Raw genomic sequence first — 12,966 nt, 5'->3', positions numbered from 1 at the left:
AGGAAATTCTCAAAGAAACAAGGTGAAAAAATAAATCTTCAGATTAAAAATGGTCAGTCAGGACCCTGAACAGGAAAAGAAAAAGGACCCAGAATAAAGCATGTCATCGTGAAATATCAAAACATCAGGAATAAAAGATCCTAAAAGATTTCAGAAAGAAAAGAAAAAAGTTCCACACAGACGAGTTGTATCAAAATAATATTGGAATTCTCAGTAGCCACATTGGATGCTAAAAGACATTGAGGCAGTGGTTTCCATTATAAATAGAAAGGATTTTTAATATAGAATTTTATTCTTTGGCCTACTGTTGGCCAAGTATGAGTGTAGAACAGTAATTCTCAAATGTCAAAATGCTTTATAATCAAGTGGAGGGTGAGTAGTTGCTGGGTTATACCTCTGGAGTTTCTGATTCAGTAGGTCTGGTATGGAACACAAGAACCTACATTTCTAACAAGTTCTCTCGTGATGTGGATGCTGCTAGAAACCACACTTTGAGTATCACAGTAAAATAATATTTTCAGAAATGCAAGGTCTCAAAAATTTTACTTCCCATTTACTCTTTCTTAACTACTACAGAATATGCTCCATGAAAACAAAAGGGTAAACCAAGAAATGGGAAGGCATGAGAGCTAGGAAGTAGGATATAGCACAAGAGAGAATAAAAACAACTCACAGGGTGAGGGCAAAGACTAGCTCCAGGATATAGCTGGTGTGCAGCATGTCTCCAGAGCAACTAGTTCAGACTGGAGCAGAATTCAGGCTCCAGGAATGATGCTGCTGAAGAAAAAATAAGATAGAAAGAAACAGGTCATTGCAAGTTTTACCATGTAGAATATTACTGATAGGTATTCTACTGTGCTGTAGAAGGGTATAAAAAGGCCATGACAAGAAAAATGTTGAGTAGAAGAGATGAGAGTGGATGGTCTTGCCTTGTTTTTTATCCTGCCTAGGGGGAAGTGTGTATGTGTGTACATATACATATGCACATACACATATTCTAAGAGTTATCATTAAGGTATATTAATTTAACTGTTATTAACCGTCAAAAATTATTTTACAGAAGCTGAGATTGATATCCGTTTAAGAGAAGAATTTTCTAAAATGTGTTTTGAAACATTGCTCCAGTTTTCCTTCAGTAATAAAGTCACAACACCTCAAGAAGGCTACATTTCACGAATGGCACTCTCAGTGCTTTTAAAGAGGTCACAAGATGTACTACATCGCTATATAGAGGACGAAAGATTAAGTGGTAAATGCCCCCTTCCAAGGTATATATTTTATTTTAGTAAAGAATAAAATATACTACTACAGTTATTAATAATAAAAAAACGCTGTGAAAACCAAGTGTTTTCATAAGTGAACTGAACTTTACCTGAGGCTATTTATAATTCTAAAATATACTATTTTCACAAGGATTTCTGGATAAGGGCTTATGGATTTGTGTGAGTGCACGATTGTATATATCTCTGGACAGAAACTAATAAATTATACTTTAGGAACTTCCTAGTTTGTTTAACACTCATTTCGAGGTTTCTTTGTAAGTTAGCTAGTCATATCATAGATCGTCTTTTATCTAATTTGCCTATGTCCTTGCACCTAAACTGATCTGCTTCTCATTTAGCTGAACTATAATGGTGGAAGAGGCTTTAGGCCTTTCTTCTAAACCAAAGCTAATCAAAGTTGGGATATAAAATAAGAGTCATCAAAAAAATGCATTCATAAATTAGGGTTATATTGCTAATCTACTTTTTAATTTGTAAGCTAGACTTTAAGGGAAAACAAATGAAACAACCAAAATAATATTGGAAGACAAAGTTATTAAAATCAGGAAGGAGGAAAATCACTGTGGGTCTGATTTCCTAAAGTAGTACTAGAGAGGTAAATCACTATCCCTAAATCTTTGGTATACATTCTTATTTACTTACAATAAATTTCTGGGGTTGGAATCAACTTATCAAAAGATATAAATATTATAGAAGCTTTTGATGTGTATTACAAATTGGCTGCCAGAGATTTCTACCAATTTAAATTCTCCAAGGAGTGTATGAATGTCCCTTTCTTCAGTTTTTAGCATTTTAAAATTATTTGCCAGTTTATCATTTATTTACATTTTCAAATTTGACGAATGAAAAAATAGTAACATGCTGTACTTTGTTCTTTAATTATCAGTGTTTATTAGTCATTGTATTTTTTAGGATTCATTGTATTTTGAATTTCTAGGGCATAAAAATTATACCTCATATTCAGATTTATATACAAAAGCATTCCGAAGATTAGTAACTTGGTTATAGTTGTGATTGAAAATTGATTTATCAAAATTGATCTGAAGTATACTTGCATAAACAGTAATAAAGTTGCTTTGCCTGGAATATTTATATTTATTAGCTTATATTTCAAAAATAACTTTTTTCTTCATTTTTAAATGTTTTGTATTCCATCATTTTTTAATTGACTCTTATTTATAGTTGTGCTATGAAGTGTTATATTGTATCATACTATGATGCAGTTACCATTACATTATTTTCTAAAAAGCTACATTGCAACAGGATAAAATACTTCAGTGCTTACAAAGAGTGGCTTGAAATTGTACCCTTTTATAGCATTAGGAAAATCTTATTTGTAGAATTAAAACACTGATGTATACCAGGAATAGGGTTGGGGCTCTCTTTATACTATAGCAGAAGAACTTTATTTCTATAGGAAGAAACAAGGGACTCAAACTACTCTCATTCATACTTTAGTGTAAGTTCATTCTTTATTGCTAATGTCTCCCAATAGTGCCACCTTAGAACTGATTTTGAGTATGTTACTTGTATTAGAATGTGAAATAAAAACACTATTGTAACTTTAAACATACTTTTAAACAGGGAGATGAAAATATGTGCTAGGAAGTAATAGTAGCCTTTATTTCCATTTACTCTTTGGGAAATCCTTTCTAGTACTAATTAGCTAAAAATATTAAAAAAAACCTTTTGCGGTAAAATTTTAAAAGCATATACTATAAAAATGCTTTAATTTTAAGTAGTTACATGAAATGTCTTACAAATAAATTTAGATTTACATGGGTGGAATGCCTCTCCCCTTTTTAAAATTGATAATTAATGGTTAGAATAACTGTATATCTTATACAGTATATTAAAGTATATATTAAATTATTTTTCTTTTGTAAGAATTTAAAACTAACATTAAGTTTGCATTACACTCTGTTTTTCCCAAAGTATATTCCTATTTGTACAAACACAGTAAAGAACACACATGGCATACCTTAATATCTTAATGGGAATAATTTTCTATTTCTTTTTTAGGCAACAAGTAACTGAAATCATATTTGTTTTAAAAGCAGTCAGTACTCTCATTGACTCGCTTAAGAAAACTCAGCCTGAGAATGGTAAGTGTTTAGAAACTCCGTTATTCTGAACTTATAACATTTACGTTCAATTTGTGAGGTACTTTTGTATTATTAAGTTAACTGAATCTTAGGAGAATAAAATTCTCCTCAGCTTTTAGGCTTCTTTTTTTTCTAGTCTTTATGACAGCTAAGAATCAAGTCCATTAAGATGTCAATTAAGTGCCCTGGCCGGTGTGGCTCAGTGAATTGAGTGCAGGCCTGCAAACCAAAAAGATGCTGGTTCGGTTTCTATTCAGGGCACATGCCTGGGTTGCCAGCCAGGTCCTCAGCTGGGGGCCTGCGAGAGGCAACCTATCAATGTATCTCTCACACATTGCTGTTCTCTCCCTCTATTTCTTCCTCCTTTCCCCCTTCTCTAAAAGTAAATAAAATCTAAAAAAAAAAAGTAAATTAAGTAAAATTAACTTGTAATGTTTTTTCTTTTTTTTTAATAAATTGGTCTGAATTCAGGGTGTTGCATGGACAATTTATTTTTTAAGGTAGGGGGAGGTTTCATATTTGTACTGATTTACTGTATAGTGATAAACTGTATAACTAACTATGAATCATTTTTACAGCCCTTTCTCATTTATTTTTCCTTTTTGTTACTCATTCCTATCCAATCTATTCTTTACATTATTGCCAGAAATGATTTTTCCAAAGGTATATCTGACCATTCATTTTCTCATTCTTGTAAAACAAAACAAAAATATATGTTTTTACTTACCATTACCTACCAAATGTGTGAAGAGTACTGTCTGAGTCCATTCTTAATTAATACTTGATTTCCCACCAGACCTCATGTGCCCTACTCTCCCAATAGGGTACATAAGGACTAGTGGGAAATTCTGAATGCCCAGGTATTCCCAACCCTTTGCTTATTTCATTCTTCTGCCTCCATCCACCCAATTCAAATATTACTCCACTTTTGAGCCTATTTTTAATCCTTAAAGGTAAATGAGTTCTCTTTTTGTTGAATTCCTAGCTCTTTTATATGTACCTTTGTCTTAAAGCATCCTATTTGTAGTATAGTTGTACATGATTCACTACACTTAAATTGAAAAGTTTTTAAGAGGCTTTTTGGACCATGTATTGTTCTAGTATTTTAAATCCTCTACAACTGGTTTGTTGGACCAGCCACTGATTCTAAGAGTTTGGTACTGATCCAGGACAAGGTAAAGAGCTAGCACCAAAATATAAGCCAGTTGTGTCGTTAAACACACTGGTTCAGCTGACTTTTTAATACGACCAGACTTTGTTAAAGAAGGAAGTGTATTGATATACATTTTGACACCTTAGTTCAATGGTACTTTAAGCAGCATTACTTTTAATACCCAAGAAAAAAGGAAGTTCCTACTAAGTGAGTCACAAGATATTTGTTTCTGTCAGTTTTTATATAATTAAAATAAATATACTTCTATTTTCAAAATCTACTCATTTGTAGCTTTGGCCTAGAAATGGTGAGTGTGATATGAAATCTTAAGAGGCAATAGACTTATATTTATTCAATACAAAGGGAAGGGTGGAATTTCTAAGAAAAATCCTGGAGCAATGTCCTGAATTCATCACATCAATTTCAAATTTGAATTCTTATAAAAAAATATTCTGGCTGATTTTTCAGAGAAGGAGACCAACCATGCATTGACTTTCTTTTTTTTTTAATATATTTTATTGATTATGCTATTACAGTTGTCCCATTTTCCCCCCTTCACTCCCCTGCACCCTGTACACCCTCTCCCACCCATATCCCCCCCTTTAGTCATGTCCATGTGTCATACTTATAATTTCTTTAGCTTCTACATTTCCCATACTATTCTTACCCTCCCCCTGTCTATTTTCAACCTACATTCTATGCTACTTATTCTCTGTACCTTTTCCCCCTCTCTCCTCTTCCCATTCCCCTGTTGCTAACTCTCCATGTGATCTCCATTTCTGTGGTTCTGTTCCTGTTCTAGCTGTTTGCTTAGCTTCTTTTGGTTTTGCTTTAGGTGTGGTTGTTAATAATTGTGAGTTTGCTGTCCTTTTACTATACATGGTTTTTCTTTATCTTCTTTTCTTAGATAAGTCCCTTTAACATTTCATAAAATAAGGGCTTGGTGATGATAAACTTCTTTAACTTGACCTTATCTGAGAAGCACTTGATCTGCCCTTCCATTCTAAATGAGAGCTTTGCTGGATAGAGCAATCTGGGATGTAGGTCCTTGTCTTTCATGACTTGGAATATTTCTTTCCAGCCCCTTCTTGCCTGTAAGGTCTCTTTTGAGAAATCAGCTGACAGTCTGATGGGAACTCCTTTGTAGGTTACTGTCCCCTTATCTCTTGCTGCTTCTAAGATTCTCTCCTTCATTTTTACCTTGGCTAATGTAATTATGATGTGCTTCGGTGTGTTTCTTCTTGGGTCCAACTTCTTTGGGGCTCTCTGAGCTTCCTGGATTTCTTGGAAGTCTATTTCCTTTGCCAGAGTGAGGAAATTCTCCTTTATTATTTGTTCAAATATGTGCTCAATCTGTTGCTTTTCCTCTTCCCCTTCTGGTACCCCTTTAATTCAGATGTTGGAACGTTTAAAGATGTCCTGGAGGTTCCTAAGCTTCTCCTCGTTTTTTTTAATTCTTATTTCTTCATTCTTTCCTGCTTGGTTGTTTTTTTCTTCCTTCTGGTCCATCTATTGTTTTGAGTCCCAGTTTCCTCCCCTTCACTATTGGTTCTCTGTGCATCTTCCTTCATCTCTTTTATGGTAACCTGCATTTTTTCATCTAATTTGCGCCCAAAATCAACCAATTCCGTGAGCTTCCTGATCACCAGTGTTTTGAACTGTGCATCTGATAGATCGGCTATTTCTTGGTCACTCAAAAGGTATGAGTCCTGGGGGACTGATCTGTTCTTCTGTTGGAGACATGTCTCTCTCTCTCTCTCCCTTTTTTTTTTTCTTGGGGTCTGGTCGCTCTTGTTACGGTGAGGGGCGGAGCCTTAGGTGTTCACCTGGGCTGGGCACCCCAGTTGCTAGATTGTGACGTTGTATGTGCCGGGCGGGTGCGGGGGCGGGAGGGAACAATGGCGGTAGCTCCATTCTCCTGGGATCTCAGTTCCTTTCTTTGGGATCCTGGGCTGCGAGCTCTGCCCTGGTCTGCGCGCTCTGCCCTGGTCCACAATGCCGCCTCACTGGGTCCGCCAGCCGCCAATTGCGTACTCAGGGTCCACCGCTGCGTCCCGGAAGGCTAACACACTCCGGGTTGCCTTATGCGCCCAGTTCTCCCCGATCTCCTTGTGCCACGACCTGCACCCGCTCCTTCTCTCAGCCCCTCCTACAGGTCTGGATGAACGGGTCTACTTCAACTTCTTGGCTGTCCAACTTCCATTCAGATAAATTCTCTGTCAGTTCTGGGTGTTATTCTAGCTCTAAATTGTTGTTGATCTAATCTTGGTTGTGCGTGGAGGTACGGTGCGTCCACCTATGCCTCCATCTTGCCGGAAGTCGCATTGACTTTCTAGAGATCAGTCAGTAAAATCTTTATTAGATTATAAGATACAGTTTGATTATTTAAAATATATTATACTTAATTTCCATAAACAGGAAATTCTTTATTTCCCATGTTATTGCTATATATATATTAAATATAACCAGTATATTTCAGTAAATAGTACTTTCACTGTTTTGTATGCTCTTTAGACAGCTGTCAAGAATTTAACGAGAATTTGTATAAAGGAAGAAAAGGAGCCCTAGCTGGCGTAGCTCAGTGGATTGAGCGCAGCCTGCGAACCAAAGTGTCGCAGGTTCCATTCCCAGTCAGGGCACATGCCTGGGTTGCAGGCCATGGCCCCCAACAACTGCACATTGATGTTTCTCTCTCTCTCTCTCTCCCCCTCACTTCCCTCTCTAAAAATAAATAAATAAAACCGTAAAAAAGAAGAAGAAAGAAAAGGGAAGGAAAGAAGACTCAGCAACCATTTTATTTTTTTTTTAACAAATTCAATGGCCATGGATATGGCGCTGTAATTATTAATGCTAAAAATTGTTTAAGAGAGTTTGAAGCCCTGGCTGGCATAGCTCAGTGGATTGAGCGCGGGCTGCGAACCAAAGCATCACAGGTTTGATTCCCAGTCAAGGCACATGCCTGGGTTGCAGGCCACGGTTTCCAGCAACCGCACATTGATGTTTTTCTCTCTCTCTTTCTCCCTCCCTTCCCTCTCTAAAAATAAATAAATAAAATCTTTTTAAAAATCTTAAAATATAAAAAAATAGTTTGAATTATGCCTCTAGGCATATGAAGTGAAACTTTAATTTAAATGTAACCATAAATGATGAAGATGATATAATAACATATAAAAAGGTATGATAAGCTTCATTAAGAAACAGAATAAAAAGAAGATAACTTAGGCAAAGCCAGGCCTTCTCAGCAAAAATATGTTGGACTGCTCATAACCAGCTCAAAATGAATTCAGGAGGATGGCTACAGATTTGGAACCAGTGTATAACCAACATCTGTTTAGCACTTTGGTTATTTATTTTAGGGTTTTCTACTGGAAGAGGAGGCACTTGTTGGACTTATTTTTAGTTGATCTTTATTTAAAAATTTGAATATAGGGAGTAAACATACACATGGTTCAAAAATATGAAAAGATATAGAAGGAAAAATTTTTTAAAGTCTTAAGATCTTTTCTCCGTTCTATACCTGTTCAGTTCTTACGTCACTGTAGGCAACCATTTTTATTAGTTTTGGGATCTTTCCATAAATTTATTATATAAATACAAAATACATACTTCAATATGCCCCTAGTTTTTAACACATATGAATGTGCCCCATATTATACCTACTGTTCAGAACTTTTTTCTCACTTCATAAAATATCACAAAGAAGCTTTCATATCAATGCATATCGCTTTTTCATTTTTCAGTTAAGTCCAAAGTGCCCGCCAATATCTAGGGTGAGTTTTTAAAAAATATTTTAATTTAAAAATTTTGAGTAGCTTCTCCAGAGTTTAAGATGTTATCTTAAATGATGTATATCTGTATTTTCCTGTAATGAACGGTCGGGGCAATCTAGATAGGTTTCAATCTGTGCAATCTTTTTTCTTTTCAATTTTCTATTGTGTAAGATAAACATAAAGTTTATCATCTTAACCATTATTAAGTGTAGTGTTTAGTGGTATTAAATACATTTATAATGTTGTGCAACCATCAGCACTATCCATCTCTGTAACTCTTTTTATCTTGTAACTGAAACTCTATACTTATTAAACAGTAACTCTCCATTCCCTATTCTTCCCATCTGGCAGTGACCAGTTTACTTTCTGTCTCAAAGATTTTAACTACTCTTGAGTATCTCATATAAGTTGAGTCATACATTATTAGTTTTTTTTGTGACTGACTGACTTCACTTAGTATAATGTCATGAAGGTTCATCTATATTGTAGCATATTGCAGAATTTCCTTCCTTTTAAGGCTAAATAATATTACATTGTGTGCATGTACACACCCACCCCCCTGCATTTTCCTTATCCATTCATCCATTGGTGGACACTTGGGTTGCTTCCATGCTTTAGCTATTGTGAATAATGTTGCTATGAACATGTGTGCACAGATATCTCTTCAAGACCCTGCTTTTGATGCTTTTGGGTATATATATATATATCCAGAAGTGGAATTGCTAGATTATATGATATTCTATTTTTTTATTTTTTGAGGAACCACGATACCATTTTCCACAGTGGCTATGCCATTTGATATTTCCACCAACAATGAACAAGGGTCCAGATTCTTCATATTCTTACCAACACTTGTTCTTTTCTGTTTTTTATAGCAATTCTAATGAGTATGAGGTGGTGTATCATTGTAGTTTTGATTTCCTTGATGGTTAGTAATGTTGAGCATCTGTTTCTGTGCTTTATTGACCATTTATGTATCTCCTTTGGAGAGATGTCAGTTCAAGTCCATTTTTTAATTGAGTTACTTGTTTTTTTGTTGTTGAAGTTTCTGTGTCTGTATCTCTGTGATCAGAAGCAGCAGTCAGAGCACAGAAATCATGGTGTTTGGAGGATGGTACAGGGACATTCCTTTTCATCTACATTGGCCTCCTGCTTCTGCTACTGTGGGCAAGGTGCTTCGGGCACATGTGCACAGCTGCCTACCACATGGCTGGGGTGAGGGCTGGGTAGCGGCTACTGAGCTAAGAACTGACACTGACCAAAATTAACTGCAGTAAACTGGTCAAGTCTTTTCTCTGGAACTTGCAAGCCCTCAGTAGACTTCAGAGTTCCATTCATAATAGTGGCATCAAACAGATCCTGCCAGTGACAGATTTCTGTTACTTCCCCAGAATCTCTCTTTATGCAATCTTTTGTTATATTAGTAATGGAAAGTTTCACAGAAGGCAGCTAGAGCAGACTGTTTAAAATTTTTTTGACCAGTAGTTATTAAATGTTTTGTTTGTTTTCTATTAAGCAGCAAAATTGTTTTTATAAGTGAAATCTGATATGGATTCCCAACATATAAAACAGGTAAAATCAGAACAGCTTTTGCCTGATATCCCCTCCCTCATTAATACCCATCAGTCCCACTCCCCTTTTCTTCTTCCCACCCCTACTCCAAGGGAGCTCCTGTTTGGGTGGAGAAGGGATGAAATTAACAGGTTAGCATTTCCCAGGATATGTACCAAGGAATGAATATTAATGGTGATGAATTATGTCAGTAGGTACTGAATGAAAAAAATTTCATAATCAAATTAACTTTGGAAATCCTGGATTAGATAAAATTAAAGCTATTCTTTTACTATAAGCCTTTAATAAATTCATGTGAATTATGAATCCCCAATATAGATATTTGCCAAACTTACTTGACCATAAGTTTTTTAAGAAGTCACTTTAAGAACACTTGGTTTACATTCCTTTATTCTACAGCAGAAGTTGAGATAAAGAGAAACTATATGGCTTGATTAGGGATATCCAGCACTGCCTTATTTCAGAAAGGTTTTTAGGCACTCAGTAAGCTGGAGTGAAAAATAAAATCAAAGCTCCTTAAGCACAGTATAGTGTTCTTGCTTTCATACTATATTGTGTCCCAAACTTAGAGTTGTTCCACAGTGTCATATACATAAGTAAGAAAAATGTATTATCATGTTTTATTATTACACTCTCAATAGTATGCACATACTTATAAGAAAATAGAAGTGTAATATGTGATCTCAGAATATTAGGAAATTACAAACTAATTGGGATATAACAATTTTGTCCATTCTCTAAATATCATTCAGCTGTACTAGTTGTTCATGATAGTCCCTCCCCACTACAGTTTAAGTCTAATGATATACATCAAAGATTATCAAACAGCACAAGAATGAATCTTTGTGTGGTCATTTAAATTAAAATCAATATCAAGGACATTACAGGGAAAATCATTTAATATGCTTATATTTATCACATAACTACATAAAAATTAACAGTTTTCTAATTGTTCTTGAAATGTACACTATATTCTCTGGCAGTTATATTGAAAATGACTAAGGTTTGAATTATCTAAGTTACCTGAGTTAGCTTCCAAGGTCTTCAAAAATTGCAGTGTCAGCCCTGGCTGGCATAGCTCAGTGGATTGAGCATGGGCTTCGAACCAAAGTGTCACAGGTTCGATTCCCAGTCAGGGTACATGCTTGGGTTGCAGGCCACAACCCCCAGCAACCACACATTGATGTTTTTCTCTCTCTCTCTCTCTCTCTCTCTCTCTCTCTCTCTCTCTCTCTCTCTCTCCCTTCCCTCTCTAAAAATAAATAAATAAAATCTTTTTTAAAAATTGCCGTGTCATTTAAAATGTAACAAATTTGTTGGTATTGATGTATCTGCCCACTGACCATATTTTATCAAACATTGCAGTAAATCTTCCAGAGATTAAAAGAGATTGTGGAATCTCCATATAATTTAGAATCTTTTTCTTTACATTGAATTTAAAGGGTTGTGTTTATGTTAATTGGATTACCTTTGATATTTAATCCACCTTTTTAAGGTTTTTATACTTTTTGCATTACAGTTGATGGAAATACTTGGGCACAAGTAATTGCCTTATACCCAACTCTAGTAGAATGCATCACCTGCTCATCTTCAGAAGTCTGCTCTGCACTTAAAGAGGCATTAGTTCCTTTTAAGGATTTCATGCAGCCACCAGCATCCAAAGTTCAAAATGGAGAATCTTGACCAGCTACAATAAATTTAAAGAAGATACCTAACGAATGTTTGCTCCTCAGTGAGTCTTCTGTGAGAAGACATTTCTTACTACAAATAATTCATGGCAGCTGTTGTTGGCCTCCTTTAAACTGTACTTACCTGAGTTCAGTAATTCATATTGCAAGCTTATCAACAAAGGTTTCTGAATGAGTATCATTGTAAGCCTTTAATAAATTGAACTGATGAGAGGGATAGTTACTACTACAACATACCTGCTACTGTATCTTCAACTGGTGATTTAAAAGTGAGCTTATGTACAGTTTGTGGTGTATGTGTTAATGATGTACTTTTTAAAAAGAAAGAAAAGATATTTCATTCAGTCAGATTTATTAGGCTGGTGTTTTTGTGCCCTTTTTCAAATACAAAAGTGTAATAAAATTTTATGCAAGATGGTACTGTAACATTCCATATTATCTATAACCAGCCTTTGTAAACAAGAGGAACTGATGTGTGTATAATAAATGGTACAGTTCTGTATAACATAGTTGCATTTATTATTTAAAATTTTAAAACACTGATAATGTTAAATGCTTAATGCTGTATTTATTATTAATATAAAATTGTTTGCTTACATTTTTACTTATAATTTGCCTTCTTCAGCGGCACATATGCTCACCATATGATCATGCAGTTAGCTTAATGAGTATTTCAAACGTAGTTGCTAGTGACTACATCTGACCAGAAAGGCCATGTGAATATAGCAGCAAATAATTTATGATTTGCTGATTTTGCAACTTTGAAGTACAGGTGGTTAACTTAATACACTGAGATATATTGTAGCACTATGATTCCATCATACCTCATTTCTTTAAATATCTTCCCCAGCTTTTACATAAGTCTGTCTGTTTTTATATTTACTGTCTGGATTTTAAGACTTTCATATTTTATATTTCTACTGATTTTCCCCACTGACTAATAACATTTATCACTGCCTTTGAATTATGAATCAAGCAAAATGATTTCAGATTTCCTAAAATTTTACTTGTAAGGTTTTGTTCATTTCAGTGCTTCATTTTGTAGTGTTTTCTCAAGAAGAAAAATAACTATGCTAACCCACAAATATAAAATGTGTATGTATTCTAAAATAACGAGAACTGTATTTTTGGAGATAGAGAAGCATTTAGAAGTACAGTAAACTTTCTGTTATGGAAGAAAATGATAATTTCGTTTCACTTTCCTACCCTAGTGGAGAAGAAAAGTGCTCCTGAGTACATTGACTTAACTGGTCCTTATAAAAAACTGACCTAGCTTACTGTGTTTTCTGTTTTATGGATTATGCTATTATATTTTTTTCTGAGTTAAATTTTCATAACCATTTATGTAAGACTCAAGGACATTTAAATTATTTTTCATAAAAATCATAATGGTCT

General features: G+C 34.9%; 1 protein-coding gene across 5 annotated transcripts in view; it reads left to right on the top strand.

The window, feature by feature from the left end:
* The window catches only part of MON2 (MON2 homolog, regulator of endosome-to-Golgi trafficking), a 113,304-nt gene extending 101,137 nt beyond the window's left edge, over positions 1-12,167 (top strand). For all 5 annotated transcript variants that reach the window (XM_045829176.1, XM_045829174.1, XM_045829175.1 and 2 more), the window contains 3 exons: positions 1,061-1,268; positions 3,306-3,388; positions 11,403-12,167. In XM_045829176.1, coding sequence (XP_045685132.1) covers positions 1,061-1,268; positions 3,306-3,388; positions 11,403-11,566 — 455 coding nt within the window. In that variant the 3' untranslated portion in view covers positions 11,567-12,167. The remainder of the gene's footprint in view (positions 1-1,060; positions 1,269-3,305; positions 3,389-11,402) is intronic.
* The last annotated feature ends 799 nt before the right edge of the window (positions 12,168-12,966 follow it).

The sequence above is a fragment of the Phyllostomus hastatus genome, unplaced genomic scaffold (assembly GCF_019186645.2).
Source record: "Phyllostomus hastatus isolate PE091 unplaced genomic scaffold, TTU_PhHast_1.1 phas_scaffold_93, whole genome shotgun sequence".
Lineage (NCBI taxonomy): Eukaryota > Metazoa > Chordata > Mammalia > Chiroptera > Phyllostomidae > Phyllostomus > Phyllostomus hastatus.
Note: the sequence above shows the minus strand (reverse complement) of the source record. Positions and strands in the feature narration are given on the sequence as shown.